Here is an 18,281-nt window from a genome sequence, read left to right as displayed (position 1 = left end):
TTAAACACACACACACACACACACACACACTATTAGTCACCAAACATCGATGCTCCAAACAGTCCAGTAACACACACATTATGATTATACATCTATTATTTTGTCAGTTTGTGTCTAATATATCACCTATTCTTTCAGTGGCCCAACCCAAGTGACAACCAACCACCCACACACACACACACACTCAGATATACACACACACCTTCCAGGCGGATATATAATGGGGTGTAAGCTGAGATGTCTGAGATAGCCGACAAAAACAGAAGAATGTGGCTGTGGTGTAAAGATACTATAATGTCCTGCACACACACACACACACACACACACACACACACACACAGATATAAATGACACAATTATGTGTAGCTGTCGATCATGAAGCCTTTTGCACTTTGTGTCTTACATAGGACACACACACACACACACACACCCAAACTGAGATGTGTGCTCTTTGAAACAGCTCCATCAAAGCTCACTTTGAGACACAAGTGTTTATCCACTTCATAAGATTTCTCCAAACACAAAAATAAGTGGGGGAGGGGAGAGAAAGGAGAGTAGACTCCTTAAAGCCAAAAGTGTGAATTAAGGAGTTTGACTTGGGAGAGAAGAGCAGAATGAAACTCCTGTTCACATGTCAACATATATGACAATGATAGGAATGTATTGCCATGGGGGCAAAGATGTAACATAATATTTTTAACAGTGGGCTCAAAATTAAGATATATACAAATACACATTGACAGCAATAAATACACCTAGAATAGAACCAGAACTACTGTGGTATCTATCTTGGAAACATTTGATTTGATTTCATTTGATTTGACTTGATAAAGGAAATGACATGAAACATCAGTTCATGTATATTTGACCCTAGAAGAAAGTACAAGAAACATTACCTTACCATGTGTTTCCTTGGTGGTCTTTGGTGTGAACAATACTACTGACTCAACTGTCACAACTGTCCTAAATAATTGCTTTGGGGTTAAAACCTTGTACCTCCCGTCCAAAATGCCAAGAATCAGACACCGATAAAAGGCTTAATGAAAGGATAACAATTTAACTTGAGTTTGTCAAATGGGGTTTGTAAGACGTCAGAGAACTGCCTTTACTCATAGCCCTAAACGTGTTACGCGTATCCTCAAAACTAGTTATGATAAGGCTCGCACTGATAGCCATGACAGTCAACTTAAAATGAGCAGGTTTGTTGTTACTATAAATGACTTCCGTCTCAATAAAAATGTTCAATTCTGTATTTTGTATCAGGAGTTAAGGTGGGTTTTACCGTCCGCTGGTTTGGAAAAAAGATGATTAGTGGGTTCTTTGATAATGTGGTGAGAGTGATGAAGATCAGCACTCCTTCACTCTTCTCCCTGTGAATTATTCTCCCAAACACATGCAGACGTGCACGCAGAAAATCTCTGCTCACAGAGGGTTAAAACAACTGCCAAGAAGAAATCAGATTAAAATGAGGCTGGATCTCATTTCAGTTTTTCTCTGTCACTTTTTTCTTTGCTCATGACCCATTTTTCTGTGCTGCTGCGGGAGAGACAGAGAGGAAGGGGGGGGGGGGGGGTAAAGGGAGGGATAACTTCAGTCCTCCACCTCGACAGACAGACAGGAAGAAAGAAAGAAACAGACAGACAGGTCGGGAAAAAAAGTGGCAGTAAAAAAACGACAGACAGCTTCTGCTAGTAAACAGCTCTGTATTTTGCATTACGTAGAGGAAACTCATCTGAGCACTGTTTGTTCACTCAAGTCTGAAGATGTGCATGAGTGTGTGTGTGTGTGTGTGTGTGTGTGTGTGTGTGTGTGTGTGTGTGTGTGTGTGTGCCTGAATTTGCCAGATATGAGGTAGTAACTGAGCTTCTGATGTGCATTTATGTCCCCTCTGCACAGGTCAATGACTACATTACTGAAGTGCACATGTAAATGAAACGTATGGGTGGAGCTTTAATTCCTGCGACTTTCAGCAATTCACGGCCACTGATGAGTCCTGCTGCTTGACTCATGAATGCAAAAACTTCAGCCTCAAATGTTTCACTCCGTCTTCCATCAGGTGCCATCGATTCTGTCTAAGGAGCGTCTATTTCAGGAGTGACAGCAGATCATCTAAACACACAAGCATCCCGTCACGCATTCAAACTGGTCAACACAGCCTCTCATCCAGCGTGTGTGTGTGTGCGTGTGTGTGTGTAGGAGAGTGTAGGCAGTACCTGTCGATGATAACAGGGTCCGAGGGCGTCTCATTACGGTTTCCGCAGCTCTTCTTGTCACAGCACCGACTACAAGAAGAGAAGAAAAGAGGACAGTAGAAGAAGAAGTTAGAAAAAGAGTCAGACATACACTACATTACATTACATGGGAGTTCAAATTTAGAAGTTTAAATGGGAGTGTTACAGCATATTATGTGCTTTGCCTGTGCTGAACTTAACACTGAATTCACAGAAAATCATCAAATCTGTATAAAACAAGGCCAACAGGAAGAGTCTGCCGTGCCGAGCTGGTCTACACTGACAGCACGGATAAAAATAGACTTATATGACACGGAGAGTGAGTGTAAAGCAGGATCTGAAAGAAATTGTTTTTAGGGGACTAGCCAGCTGGTGAGCCTGCTACACCTTAGTACATGATACAACCTATGCGTTGAGTTGACTGACTGTTAGTAGAAGTTTTAAAACAGACACATCACCAAAGACACAAGTGGATTAAGACCTCCACCTTCATCTCCCTGATCCCACGATTACTATGGAGTCTGTTATAGATAATGTGTACTTTGTAGCTCTTGTCAGTGGATCTTCTTTTAAAAAAGGTTTCCAGTTTCAGTGAATAGTTCCTGCTGCACTGCGTTTCAATGCTTGTCCCCGCTAACTACGACGGTTTGCCAGCATAAGGTGCACCCCAGATCCCAACCATCCTTTGCCCAGATGCCCCAACCAATCATCAATCAAGGTGTCGCTTGTGCAGTCAGTGAAAAACAGACACAGAGATATTTTTGACGTTTATGTTCTTATTGCCTTATGCATAAGACGACCAACAGGATAATCTCCTGGAAACTGTGTGTTCTTGTTTTAGATCTGGAGCAACACACTCTAAAGTTTTGAGCCCCTAAAGACTCACTTATTGGTTATTTTTTTAATCAAGAGGCTAGTTGGAGACTTGCACGTCTTTTAAAACACCATATGATGACTGCCACTTCGTCCTAATTGTACTGATGAACAGGTGAGGAGGAGGGTGGAGAGGACTGAAGAGGCCTGAGGCTCAAAGGAGGAGTGGGTGTGCGGAGGAAGAAAAAACTGGCATGCGCACCAAAATTCACACATATGTAGTACGAGTCTGTCAAAGCTTTCTTGTGTGCATCAATTATGAATAAAGGTGTAAGCAGGAGGGGAAGGATAAAGCCAGGGGGGGAGCGGTAGGGAGGAGTGAAAGGGTGAGCGTGGGAGGGAAAGCTAAAACAAGAGAGTGGGAAGAAGAGGAAGGGGAGACGTCTCAGGTTTCCCACCGTCACAGATGGCAGAGGTGGAAAGAAAGAGGCTGATACGTTACACCTTACACATTGTCTCCACTATCTGCTGCTCTGCCTCTCTCTCTGTCTGTCTCTGCTGCCTCTGTCATTTCCTTTCTGCTGCTCTATGAACTGGGTCACTTCATGGCCCCCGTCGGAGAACAAGAGCAGCACCAGCGAGAGGTTAGAGAGGAGGAAATGGAAAGATAAAGGAGTGGGAAAAAATGGGAAGCACGGGAAAAGAGGAAAGCTATGAGTCTGAGGAGGGAGGGAAGGATGGGTGAGGGTGTGTGTGTGTGTGTGTGTGTTGGGGGGGGGGGGTAGATGGGGAGGGGAGATTAAGGGAAGACAGTCGGGGAAGAGGAGAAGATGTTATAAATGGAGGGGTAGTGGGAAGGAAAACGAGGGGCGGGATGGGGGTAATGTAGCACTTATTGCTGTGGATCCTGGTGATCTAATCATCTGCTCTCCCCTCCTCCCACCACACACACACACACACACACACACACACACACACACACACACACACACACACACACACACAATAGAGTCTCAATTGCATGAATTTGAGATGCCATTTTCACCTGTTCTCTATGTGAAAATAAATGTTTGCTTGTATCTATGCTTTCGTTAAGGGAAGCCAACTGAAACAGAAATTCATTGTGAACAATTTTGATAATTGATTAAACATTTACATCATTCATCAAGGGGAAAAAAATCAAACATTTGCCGGTTCCAGCTTCTCAAATGTGAGGATTTGCTGCTTTTGTATGTTTTGTGTCATTTTAAAATAAATATATTTTGTTTGGATCAAAACAAGCAATTTGAGGACGTCACTTTTGGGCTCTGGGAATGATTTTCTGATATTTTATGGACCACATTGTTAATCGATTAATCATAGAAATAATAGACAGATTAATTGATAATGGTGGATACTTTAATCCGATACATCAGGCATCTTATCCCATTATTTCATACAATATGCTGTATTTCTAACTGAAAAACACAACCTCTATCTAACATCTCTCCACTCGCTCATCATTATCACTGGTAACTAAAAACCTTCTATATGAAAAAGATAAACATCTGGCTGTCTTGAATGGATGTTTGACTGATGTGCACACGCTCGGTCAAGACCAGGAAAGGTTTCCTTCTTTGAGCCAATCTAAATTTTCATCTGCATTTGTTTATAATTGTTTGCTGTTTTCTTTGTTGTCACTTCATTAAAAATACAACAATAAATGAGTCTCTATTTGATTCATCTTTATTCGAGAAACATTCCCTAATGAGATATCCAGCATTTCAATATGAAAGTAGTCCTAATTTTCAAGAAGCAATTACTACAAGTGAAATATTTGCCAACATTTCTCAGCCAAACATTGTTCAAACTCACAGAACTTCAATTTAAAATTCTCTTGGAGATTCAAAGAAACCAAATATGTCAGGCTGAATTGTTTACAATGACATGAAATGTCTTCTTATTTTAATATTTCACTCAGTGTAAACATCATGTAGCTTCAATAAAGAAGTGGAACAAGCTGATAAAGAAACTATCATCTGACACAATGGAATACAATTTTTTCAACCTTAAAGCTACTTTACTGTTTGTTAAATACAGAGAGATTAATTTAAGGCAACATTTGTGCTAAACACATGATAGAAACAGTTCAGTAGCCTCTATCATCCGTTCTAGAGTAAACCTTTCATGTGTTCGTGGTTTGCATCGCAGGTCTGTGTGGTGGCAGATTGGCTGGGAGCATATGGCTAATAGCACCACCATGACAATGAGCCACACTGATTAATGGACGCCCTGAGCTCTTTGTGTGTGTGTGTGTGTGTGTGTGTGTGTGTGTTCTACGCTGTGTGTGTGTGTGTTCTACGCTGTGTGTTGTGTGTGAGGCCCCCGCTGCAGAATCAGCATGTGAGAACATGAGGCAACAGCAGTAACTTTGACCTGAGGCGCTGTTGCAGACAAGCGTGTGTTTACACTCGTTGCAGAAGTCACACTTTCTGCACCGCTGCTGCACTGTTGCTCCCACAGAGGAAATGTTTGTATATATGTCCACAATGCATTCCCCCGCATAATAAACAACAATAAGTTACGATAAAATCTGTTGCCAAATTCAATTTATTTATAAATTCCTTGTAAATCACATCAGAATTTCAATGGGTTGTGCCATAAACCTGAACTGGCTGAGGATTATTCAGTGAGCTATAGAATAAAATATTAGTGTGCCTGATTTCACGGCTAAAATCCCTGCTTGTGCATATAGATGAACCCCAATTTATATTGTTACAGTTAAAGTTGTTCAGTGACAAGGTCAGGGAATAAGAACAACTTAATTCATGTGCTAAATTTGAATTTTTATAACTGTGGTGTGCGCGAGCAAGCGTGCATATACATACTTCTTTGTGTGTGTGTGTGTGTGTGTGTGTGTGTGTGTGTGTGTGTGTGTGTGTGTGAGAGAGCGAGAGAGAGAGAGAGAGAGAGAGAGAGAGAGAGAGAGAGAGAGAGAGAGAGAGACCCTGCCTATATTTTATAGTCAGATTGTGGAGGAAGGCCCATTTGTTAGCCATGAAACAACAGGAGGGTTCAGATTGACTAATGAGTTTCTCTGTGTCCTAATTAACCAGGCATCACAGATACACACACACACACACCACGCATGCATCTACACACACACACATTTTCTATTGTATAGGATGGGTTGGTAAAATGCCTCTATAAATAGAACTCTCTCCTCCCAACCTACTTCCGAAGAAATTCATCTTTAGATTATAATTAAAGCAACGACTCTGATAGCTAAAACTCATCTTCCTCAACAGATATGGCTTCATGTGTATGCGTAAGTAAGCGTCTGGGTGTGTATGTGTAGGGGGGTTAATGAGGGTGACAAAATAAGGAATGCATTGAGTACAGAGACGTGATTGGTGAGAACTTTTTGCAGACGAACAAAGTATGTTGCAGTATGAGAGGAGAAGGGATGGAAGGAAAGGTAGAAGAAATAGATTTGATGCACCCATTCTCAGTACCTGCACATGATCTCATGTGTCAGCAGCACTCTGCACATCTCTGGGTTCTTGTCTTGGCCTTCATAAATAATCGCCTGGAAAGAGAGACAGAGAGACGTAGAGAGAAAGTACATTGTTAGCTCAAAGACAGCACACAGAGCTCAAATCCAGCAAATAGTCTACTCCATTCAAGCAGAAGGCTGGTATTTTCATTAAACCAGCCTTATATCCTCCTAAGACCCGGCAATTCATTTTTGTCCTCTGTAGGGGACATGACTCTGAGACCTCTAAGTCAAGCATAATTTATAGAATCTATCTGAATCATACTGTCCCTTTTAAGAGGACACTATGGGCTCTCATTTGATGGCCCAGTTGTGGGGGTGGGGCCAACACAGCACATGCACTGTCTTTTCAAAATGGCAGGAATTTCAACTTCCACATTTTATGCCAACAAGAGAGGTAAATCATCAATTTTTTCCAGATATCATGTTTCTGTTGCTAAAAATCAAGTTGTTTCTTAAAAATAAAAGTCTTGGCTTCCATTTAGTAAGATTTTTAAAAAGTCACAGTAATTTTAACCCTTTCATAACACAACTTTTATTCAATGTCCTTTGTAGAGGACATCAGGACTTACTAACCTCCATTTGTAATACATCAAGGAGCAGAGGGCAAAGTGAGGTAGAGAGGATTTTGTTAAGAATTGTGGAAGGAGATTCTGATTTAGAGCTGCCTAAAGATGAGGTAAAGGAGGGCCAGAGAGAGGAGGAAGATGAAAGCTCAGAGGAGGATACTGCAGCTGTTGAGGAGCCTGAGCCCAAGCCAGGGAAAAGTGATGATACACATTGTGTGTTATGGATCAGGAGCAATGTGTAAGCTAGGGTTTTGAAGTTTATTGCTATTACAGTGTGTAGAAAGGGAAATGAGAGAAGTTTTAGGTCACACTGTTGATCACACACACACACACACACACACCACACACACACACACACACACACACACACACACAGTACACAATCAGTTAAAAACTTGACTTGGAAAATTATTGACCCTGTTGATTTACATATTTAATAATACATCTGCTAAAAGTGCATTAAATTTATACCTCTCCTTTCTTTATCACTTAAGTTTCAACCCTGTTGTCGAAGAGGGTTAGGGTTAGGGTTAGATTTGTGTTCAAATGTTTATTGTGCGAAGCACCAGTAAGGATATTCCAGTAACTACTTGCACTTAGCCAAATATATTTTTGTTTTAGCATCATGTTTAGCTAACCCTGTTTGGTAGATTGAAGAGTTTGAATGTCAGAATTTCATTTACTTTAATGTTCACGACATGAAAATAATTTTTAAAAGAAATCCACTCAAAAATGAATTCAGTATCATAGAATTACATCATTACATTCTGTATGAAGCAAGTCCCGATGTCCACTACAAGGGACAGTCAATAAAAAATCAATAAACAATATTTTTGAAAAAAAAATTGTTGCAACATGTTTCTTTAAACCACAATACTTAAATTATCATAAAAAAATCAAAAAAGCAAAACCTTTTTTTCTCCGGGACCGGGACAACCCTGTGAAGATGTACATTTTTGAAAACTGGTGACCCATATAGTTTTGTTTAAAAAAAAAAAGTAACTTCCTAAAATAGTTAGGAGCTGTCGTTTTTACTGCATTTTGGCACTCTAAGTGAGTATTTATGGCACAGGGACGTTGTGTAAGTGGAATTAACTCAAAATAAACTACAGTGCCTGTGCTCATCATGATGAAGGAACTTGTCACCCAGGGCAACAGTGTGGCTCATTGATGTGTTAGATTTAGCAGAACAATGGAGGTCGATGGCGCTGAGGAAACACAGGAAATACTCAGTAGGATCAATTCATTGTCGGCTTTGGGCTTTTCATGGAATTTGTTGACAATGAGAAAAACACTGTTATCCTTCAATTACAGGAAAATTTCCAGAAATTAGCTGTCATATTATGTAATATCTAATTTCATATCATGTTTTAAATTCAGACATGAGCAGGTTGTTCATAATCTTGTTAGAGGCAACAAAGCAGCCAATCAGACCCTCAGATAGATGTCAGTCATTGTCTGCATCAGAGCATGGATGCATGAAAACATATTTGCATGTTTTCAGACCACTGCACTCTACATCTACCAAACTGGTGGGAGGAGACGACTATATTTTGCACTGTCGGGAAAACACAACGACGATGTCATACTGTAGCTGTGGTGTATTTTCATCCATCAGGTATTGGCACTAACACTGGCAGAGTGTTGTTGAGGTAAGAGGTTAGTTCTCACTTCACCTCAAACAACACATAGTTCAGCAGTAACACCTCTCCTTCCCATACACACACATACACTCACACCCATTGTCTCTGCCACCCCCACACACACACCTTGTTCACACACGTTGTTTTAGATAAATCAAGTCAGAAAATAACAACCACATCTCATCTGCTCACATGCTGATCAGGTGGATCTGTCGTCTAATGCTAAAAAGAATCAAGTTGTGCACTCACAGAGCAGTGGCCAAAGCCTGCTCCTCAAAAGGCATTTCAGCTGAGGCTTTACCTGCTTCCACTCTACAATATTCCTGGTTCTGGTAAGGAAGCTCAGAATAAAGCAAAAAGCACAAGTCACACACCACTAAGCTATCTATCAATCAATACACACGCTCCGTCTGTCTTTGGTCTATTCCAGTCTGTTTGATCTGTCGTTCCAAAACTCTGGCAAGTCTCACCGAGTGACAAGCTCACTTTTCTCCGGGAGCGGTGAAGAAGTTTCACTGTCCTGTCTAATAGTCTTCAGCCGGGGGTTTCAGACTACCTGCTGGCATCAAGTGAACTTGAAGAGTTTGAGTTGAAGGTCATTTAGCTGAGTGAAACAACTCTAAACAACATGCAACAACTTGTGCTGATGCTAAACGTGGGAAAACGTGTCTAACTGACCTGTGATGGCCATGGAGTGTCAAACAGAAACTCACACTAAAAAAGCAAAGTTGGAGGTTATATATTTCTGGTGCCATTTATTTAGACTCAATATAGAAGAAGATTGACATTTGTAAAAAAGGGTTAGGGTTAGAACTGATAGATGATGAGGTTGTGTGAAGAAGTAGATGGGAACACTAAGGAGAGGCCTTTAAAAGACTAATATTGTAAAAAAAATCCTGCCTATGTGTGAGCTTGGACTGTCTCACCAGGGGCCCCAGGGCGAGCAAGTTCCATATGGGGCCCCAGCTTGAGCAGAGACTGTCGACTGAGCCCCTCATTTGTAGAAACTACAGCCCTACATGGTCCTCAGAAACTAGCTCGGAGCTTTGCGGCATTAATGCAGAACAGTGATAGCGGCTGTACAGTCTGAGGGCCCCATTACAATATTGTTGTAGCCTAAAGCGTTTCATACTAATAGCTAGTTGTCTCCAGGACCCTCTGTGTTTTCTGGAATTGGAGCCCCCCTTTGTTTCAGGGCCCGGGGCCCCTGTCAGTTATAATTTTCCGTGCATGTGCATATATTCCAGTTGAAAAACCTCTGCAGAAAATGTATCGACGCATGAACCTGGAGCCTGAAGGGCAGGTCCAGGACTCCGGGGCCGTGTACGCCCAGTCACTGCAGGCACGAGTTGCACAATATGAAACAAAAATAATGTAATCTCAAAGAAGGAAGCTAACCCTAACCCCGCTACAGGTAGACAAGAGCTAAGCTAACATTTCAGAGTACACGGTGACAGACATGATGGCAGAGTAGAAGCTGATGTGCTAATTTATCTATCCAAGAGAGCAAAATAAACACGCGTCCACACTGAAAACATTTCAACTGACTGCGGCCAAAGCAAAGAAGCTCCTGTTAACACAATCCAACAGCCACGACATCTGAAACTGTTTCTCTAGCTGTAATATTTTCCTTCGATCGTGACTGAATGAAAGCAAATCTGAGTGTGGGAACGGCAGGAAAAGACAGAACAGACAGAATTTGAAGATGAAATGTACTTTTAAGCCATCTAGTTCTGTCTATGATTAGACCTGCTCATTTTGCCATGGGAAAAGAGTGGGTCAGGCAACTTCCTCTGAACTTGTTTCCTACCCTGGACAAACATGCATCAATGTCAACCTCTCACGTATTCTCTCTTTTTTTGCACTCTTGCTCTTTTGTTCTCTCTCTCTCTCTCTTTCACACACACATTCACACCTCGGGCCAGGTGAATGCATTTATCTTTATGAACAGAATTAGGTCTGATGTAACCGAGCTTTCCTCCAAAATCACAGAAGAGGTCAGTAAATCCTTATATACCTTGAGTTTCTTAAAAAGTTTCTTAAATCTATCACCTCTGCCACAGACGCTGAGTGAAAACACAAAATATAACATTCATAGTTATATGATGACAACACACATTACCCAGATTTTCTTCATCCTAGTTGACCATAACGTTAGCAGGATAGAGGACAGATGTGTGTAAGCAGCAAGAGTTGTTCAACCTGAAGAGTGAAAAGTAAGACTGATCGTGTCAGATTTCTACCTCTGAAGCTAGCAAAGCAGCTCCAAAATTAATTTGACCAGCATATCATTTTCTTTACAGATAAGTGATAAACTAAGCAGGTCACCTTTTCACTTTGCAATTATACAGTTAGGTGATATTAATTCTTTCCCAGCAGACTCCATGCTTTGACTCATCTCCCTCTGTGCCAAACTTGGGTCAAAATCTAACAATCTTTGCCCTGTTTTAACTCTGTTTGGACTTGAAGAGGGGTGCCCTTCATCATGATGCTTCAAATACTGTGGATCATAAAAAGTTGCCAATCACAGATGAATGGTGCTAAACTGAGGTCCAAAAGTTTCACTTGGTCTGTCCTGCTTGTCCACTGTGAAACATCTGTAGTTGCAATCAGGAATAAAATCTACAACACAAAGAATGATTTGAAAATAATATTTTCTCCTCCGTCTCCGACAGGCTCTTGTGTGAGTGTGTAACTTCTTCTACCTTCCCGGCCCACGTTTGTCTCAGCGTCTTCATCGCACTGTCACCTCGCTTGCTCTGCTCTTGTCTTTCATCTGCCTTTTTCCCTCCTCTGTCTCCTCCCTCTCTCCGCCTCACCAGGCCTTTCATGCAGCATCTCTGCCGCTCTCTCCTCCACCTTTGAAGTAGTGTGACATGCGCGGCGTGTAAACAAGGAGCCGTTAAGCAGGGGAACACACTTCCTCCCGCGTTAGTGTCAGGTCGACTAGCAAGCTAGTGATCCGACGGGGGCCGCAATGACAGACACTTTATTCTTCCAGGACGGAGTCGTGATAAACCGGCATTGCGCTCTGCTTCTGAAGACTATAGGAGGCGCTCTCCCCCTCCATTTAACACAATCAGTGCTGGCCCTCTCAGCGCCCACACACAAAATAGGTAGACATACAGAAATAGCAGAACGACAGAAAGAACTGCCAGCTTTAGGTGCCAAACATCGGAGAAGGCTTTACTTTCCTGTCAGAAAAATGACAGTCAGAACTGTGAAATAAACAGAATCTATGATATGAACCTAACAGAGCAGCACCCAGTAATATATACTCAACACAATACAAAAAATAACAACATGCATTTTCATGATTGATTAACCAAAGCTGAAGGTCTGCACTTTAAAGGTCCCATCTGTAATTTTTGACCATATAAAATGCAAGAAAAACAACAACAAAAACAAGCTGTTGTTCCATTAGCTTCTGTGACTCAATGCAATCTCTAATTGAGGGTTTCTTTCATTGATTGGTCTTTTAGAAAACAGCATCGGGCTTGTGGGAAATGGAGTTTGTTAAAGGCATGCTAACACCAGAAATATTAAATATATTAATATATATATAAACAATCATGATTACAACTGTAAATGTGATTTTGTATGACGTGTTTTTCTTTTACGTCTGGATCAGAAGATGATGTCTCTCTATAGACCTCTTTCACTTCAAAAGAAATCTTTCACAGCATCTGGAAACATGAATAGCTTGGTTGTTGGCTGTGTATTAAAATGCATGTCAATCAGTTTAGTAATGATACAAGATTCCAGTCTTGTCTTTTGTGAGTTTTGGTGGAGCGCCACTTAGGTTTTTGTTTTAGATCACAGTGTGTCTTTCACGGTAAAGTAACATTAAACTCTGCTGCTGAGTAGCTTCAGTTTTCCTGTTTAGTAAGACAACGGTGACTAAGAGCAACAGTGGCAGACCAGGAGTGTGTGTGTGTGTGTGTGTGTCTGTATGTGTGTGTGTGGTTAGAGAGACAGTGGCCATGACATCACTGACCAACTAAGCCAACCACACGGCTGTTTTGGTTTGACCACCTGTTAGTGTTCCATTCCTCTACCGCTGGGAATCACACACACACACACACACACATACACACAGTTGAGCATGCTTTATTGCTCCATGTGCAGTTTTGCCTAAGTGCCTATACATATACATAAAGCACTAAATACCTGCAATGTTTCCCATTTGCTCATCTCTCTCTCCCTCTCACTTACATATAAACCCTCCACTACCACACAGACTTCACACACACGGGCAGATGCACACAGGTGCAGCACACACCTGCATCAGCGTCTTGAGGAAAAATGACTTTTCCTTTTCAAACTTAATCTCTTTATGTAGGCAAAAAAGAAAGCAGCCATTTAATTTTTCAGACAACGCCGAGCATGAAAGTGTATATTTCTGTGTGTGTGTGTGTGTGAGGTCAACACTCCCCTCTCTCTTCTCTGGACTTCCTCTGCAAGGGCCGACTAACTGTGTGTGTGTGTGTGTGTGTGTGTGTGTGTGTGTGTGTGTGTGTGTGTGTGTGTGCGTGTGTGTGTGTTTGTAGCTGGCTGTCACCCCACCAAGCTCAAGCTAAACAGTGTTATTAGGGAACAGTGTGGTCCCTTAGGCCTGCCAGACACACACACACACACACACACACAAACACACACAAACACACACCCAGTATGTGATGCAGCGTGGCAGCAGCAACGTGAGACTCTATCAGAGCCTGGAGTCACATTAGCAAGTATTCAGTGCATAGCATGACTTCTTGGCTCCTCATACCTTGCCCCACACACACACACACACACACTGCATTACATCAGATAGAAAACTCTGTTTCTTGTGCAAAAACATAAAAATCAGTCTTCACTCTAACTGTTTACCTGAGGAACATTGAGCACAAACACTAGAAGTGTCTGTCTGTCTTCTATCCGTTGTTCAGTCTGCCTCTTCTAACTCTGATGCTCTCTCTATCTCTCGCTCTCTCTCTCTCATAAAGGTACATATAAACAAAAACACAAACATTAACAGCAAAATTGGATCTGATCAGAAAATGCTTGCTGCTCGGCAGACCAAATCCCAGAGGTGCTGTTATATCTTTCCACTTCCTACTGTGAGCAGCAGAATTACGCCCCTGTTCCTCAACACCCGCTCGCTGCCTCCTCGCTCTAATCACAGTGAGAGAAGTACAGGCAAAAACGCCTGGAGCCATGTGGTGTGTGTATGTGCCCCCACCCACCCACACACACACACACACATAGTGGAAACACCCACCCACAGAATCACACACACATAAACGCGCGTTTTTGTGTGTGTGCAAGTGCATGCAGATAGAGGAGGGCGGCGGAGTACAGGCGGATCAGTGGAGCAGCTCATTGTCAGAGACGTAACAGGAGAGGTGACAGACCTCTGAGAGAGAGTGTGTGTTTGTGTGTGTGCGTTAAAATGCGTGTTTACCTGTTTAGTCATGGAGTCTATGAGTCGAACATAAAAGTCCTGCTCTGTTCTGATGCCTGTTGGGACGCAGAAAGAGAAAAATCATAAACTTAACATAGATTTTGACAGACAGAACAACATACAAAACTGCATTAGAAAATATGTCAAATTAAGTAAACATAAAAAAGTGACAGACTCCTGCCATACACAACAGGAAGTTCCCCAAAATTTTAGATTAAAAAGATATTTCTGATACACAAAATCAAGATTGTGAAATCTTGTGTATAATTTCATCTCTTTAGGCTTCAAAAAACAAGTAAAACAACCCGAGGGGGTACAATCTGCAACCTGACATAGCTTCATTTAAAAAAGATTGGGAACCACTGGAGAAGCTTGTGTGTGTGTAATAAAGATCACCAGTTCACACAGTGTAAATAAATGTTTCTCAGCATGTCAATTTTATCCCAAAATCACAAATTGGCCTTTGCGATTTGTACAACATCTGACATCCTCCACCCTCTGCTTGGGGAACTATGATTCAAACACCCAGAAACCATTTGGCGCACATTAATGGATCATAGTAATGTTAAATGTCTACACCTTACAGTCAATATCACTGATAAATAGTTTAGTGTGTCCATTTCCACACGAAAATTATATTAAAATCAATAATCACAGTTCACAAATTGTAGCTATTATAACTGCATGTCTCCATCACAGATGAGCTGTGATATTCCTGCCAGTTTATGTTGTTTCCCTCCCAGCTGTAGACTGAGCTGATAGGCCTCAACACCACAATCCACAGCTACCACAACAACATTCAACCAGCAGCTCAGACTGTCACACAGCCCCCTTCAGACTGGACAAACTAATTTAGGGACAGTGACAGTGATGAAGCCATAAAGCTGGTATAAATCCACCTCAACAGCTGCTCTCAAATGGTGACATTTATCCAGAAATTGGTCAAATTACACAATTGTGAAACTCCACGCTGCAGTTTATGTGACATAAACACACTCTGGCAGCCTGTTGGCCCTCTGCTGCGCATTTTTCCACATTAAGTCAAAAAAAAAAAAAAGTCATCTGTTTCCTGTGTGCATATTCTTATTATTACAGGAGACAACAGGCAATCAAGATGATTTGGTCAAATGTATTATGATTAAGTGTGTGTGTGTATGTGTGTGTGTGTGTGTGCGTGTGTGTGTGTGTGTGTGTCAGGCTCCTCACTCACCGTTACTGTAAAGAAGCTGCAGCCGGTAATGAATCCCGTTATTGGTCTTCTCTCCGCTCGTCTCCTTTACACACACAGCAAACACTCCGTTTATTGAAATTTTTAGGACAAATTAAAAAGCACCTCTCTGCACATGCCTATATATATATTGCATATATATATTGCCTATATATATAAATATATATATATATCCAAGTTATTGAATTCTTCACACCGGCCACACATTAAATAAACGTGTGATTTATGTTCATATTAAAGCAGGGCAGCCCTGTAATTTCTCCACTTGTAATCACGGTGTTATTGTGGCTTTTTAATTCCTCTGTAATTACTGGTTATGTTTGGAGGGCAAACAAATCCAACACTAAATTCTCCCGCTACATTTCATCTCATTTAAACGGCGTCATAATTGATGAGGAGACCGGCTGCCCCGCCGCTGTTTGTATAGAACAAGTGGTTGTGTTGAATCCAGCTGTAAATTAAAACTATTTAAACGTATTTGTCAAAGGAAGTTTTGAATTACAGTATGTGTATATAATAATAATAAGAATAATAATAAAAATAAGAATAATATGAATAATATTAGAGTCTACAATGTTATCCAGAAAATCGCCTAATAATAATAATCATAATACTATTACAGCATAAAGGCAGCAAATATTTTATTGATGAGTCTGTGAAGGTTTAAAATGTAACATCAGTAATAGTCTACTGGTATATAATCAGGCCTTTAGAGAATCAAAATGGTAAATTGCCTTTCAGCAGATTAAATCTAGAAAGTAATCAGATCACCGTGCGTTTGTGCACCGACCTTCTCTTTCTCGATGAAGTCCACGAAGTTGGTCCTCTCGATCTCCACCGGCTGGCCCTGCCGGTCGTACAGAGCCAGGACGAAGTGGAAGAAGTTGGACTTTCGCAGGTTGGAGGGCGGCTGCTTCTCAAAGTGAGCCCGGGCCAGACCCACTCCACTGCGGACACAGGCGTGGGTGAGTCGGTGTTAGAATGCTGTAAAGTTTGACTTTGTAAAGGAAATTTAAAAATAAAAAGTAATATGAGGACCTAAGAAGCGAGAGTAAATCCAGTCTGTGCACATTTTTTATTTTCCTGATTTGACTAATGCTGATCGTTCTTATGAAACTGTGATTTTCAAGATAAGTCTAGTTTGAAATCCATATTTTTCTGAAAATATAATCAAATGTGTTTATGTTGGAGGCTGTTTGAGGTCATGATTTATCCACCTTTACATCTCTGACTCTGGGCCAAGTGGGGAATTTTGTTTGTTGCCTTGAATGCAACCATGAGTATATTTAGAAAAGAGATAACATTTCTTACTCTTTTTAAACCCCAAGCACCGGCCTACATTTATTTATTTATTTATTTATTTGTCCTTTTGGCTTAATGCTCATTAAACCTCAGCCAACTCTGGACAGAAGGCGCACGTTGCATGTGCGTAAAAATCTGTAGCACAAACACGTGTTGCCAATAACTCTTTAGTACGTTGTCTTAAAACTATACAGGGTATTCAATGTGGTTTTGGAATTTGATATCCTGTTTAAGAATCTTAATTTCCCAAATTATCTTAGCAACAGTTAAATCCAAATCTCTTCCTCCGGACAGCAGCTCCGTCTGCTTCTCCCCATCAGCACAGCCTCGTGTCCTGCTCGGGCTTTAGCAGGGTCCTGGCAGGAAAAAACCCACGTTGTTTCCGTGTAAATGAAGGAGGGTGGTGGCGTGTCTCCGCCACCCGAGCAAAGCTCACCTTTGGGCGGCCGTGTTGGCGTCCAGCACGCCGCCCCCCTGCATCCAGCTCCGGACAGCGTTCATGCCTCCCAGCGGCTCCTCTTTCAAGCTGCTGCCGCTTCTCTGGATGCTCTCCTGGATCCCAAACATGAACAAACCTCCGTAGCTCGGTGCCTGTCCTTCCGTTTCTCGGTCTCTCCCCGCCGGGCTGTGCACTTGTTCTCCTGTAGATCCCTCACTGTGATTTAAGGGGAGCAACGTGGGTGCGCTCCTCGCTGCGGCTGCTGCGTGCGCTTCGCTGGGAATCAAGCAGCTGAGTGTTTATTTCTCTAATTCTAGTCCTGAGGAGAGAGTGTGTGCGCTAAAACGGAGAAAAAAATCATATCGGAAGAGTAGGATCCAAAAGTCCAAACACTTAAAAGGCGGATTCAAATCGCCAGAAGGACGGCGGGACGCGGGTGTGGAACGGTGTTAAAAAAGTCACTCCTGGTGCGCTTGGAGATCCACAGTTCAAGCTGTCAGACAGAAAAGAGAGATCAACTCTCACCCAGATCAGATGTCATCACTGTCTGACACTTCTTTCTTCCTCTATTCGCTCTTTGCTCTCTCTTCTTCTCCCTCAACCCAGTGGTCCGGGACGTGCTGGGGGTCTGTGGTGTCCGAAGCAGCGCTGCTTCCTGCGGATGACTCCCGAGCTCTCGCCACTCCGCTCCCTCTCTGAGGAAAACGCTTTGTGACTCTTCCCAAAGGACTCTCTCTGAGAACCAAACACGGGCTTCTCCCGCCCCGGGGGGAGAGAGAGGGAGCTAGGATGGGAAGGGAGGGGACCGGAGGGGAGGGGACGGGAGGAGAGGAGAGGAGAGGAGACGCCCCCAAACAAAGGCGAGAGTGGAGTCAGGTCCGCTCCATGCAGCCGCCACGGAGCTGCTCTTCTCGGTCCCTCTATCCTCCGCTGCCCGGTCCGGGTACCCCCTCTGTCCTTTTGCAAGAACGTCTCTTTTCCGAAAACGCGCAGATTAATTCTTGTGTCGCACCACAACACTGAGAGCCGAGAGGGAAAGTTTCTCTCTGGCCATGCGGAGCAGAGCTGCAGGCTG

General features: G+C 42.3%; 1 protein-coding gene across 10 annotated transcripts in view; it reads right to left on the bottom strand.

The window, feature by feature from the left end:
- The window catches only part of LOC139295718 (transcription factor COE1-A), a 79,969-nt gene extending 62,466 nt beyond the window's left edge, over positions 1-17,503 (bottom strand). For all 10 annotated transcript variants that reach the window (XM_070917961.1, XM_070917962.1, XM_070917967.1 and 7 more), the window contains exons 1-6: positions 17,204-17,503; positions 16,256-16,412; positions 15,448-15,511; positions 14,238-14,293; positions 6,539-6,612; positions 2,214-2,282 (exon numbers count right to left, since the gene is read on the bottom strand). In XM_070917961.1, coding sequence (XP_070774062.1) covers positions 2,214-2,282; positions 6,539-6,612; positions 14,238-14,293; positions 15,448-15,511; positions 16,256-16,412; positions 17,204-17,334 — 551 coding nt within the window. In that variant the 5' untranslated portion in view covers positions 17,335-17,503. The remainder of the gene's footprint in view (positions 1-2,213; positions 2,283-6,538; positions 6,613-14,237; positions 14,294-15,447; positions 15,512-16,255; positions 16,413-17,203) is intronic.
- Positions 17,504-18,281: the final 778 nt, after the last annotated feature.

Source organism: Enoplosus armatus, chromosome 13 (genome assembly GCF_043641665.1).
Source record: "Enoplosus armatus isolate fEnoArm2 chromosome 13, fEnoArm2.hap1, whole genome shotgun sequence".
Lineage (NCBI taxonomy): Eukaryota > Metazoa > Chordata > Actinopteri > Centrarchiformes > Enoplosidae > Enoplosus > Enoplosus armatus.
The sequence above is the reverse complement of the archived record's forward strand: the minus strand, read 5'-3'. Positions and strand labels throughout refer to the sequence as shown.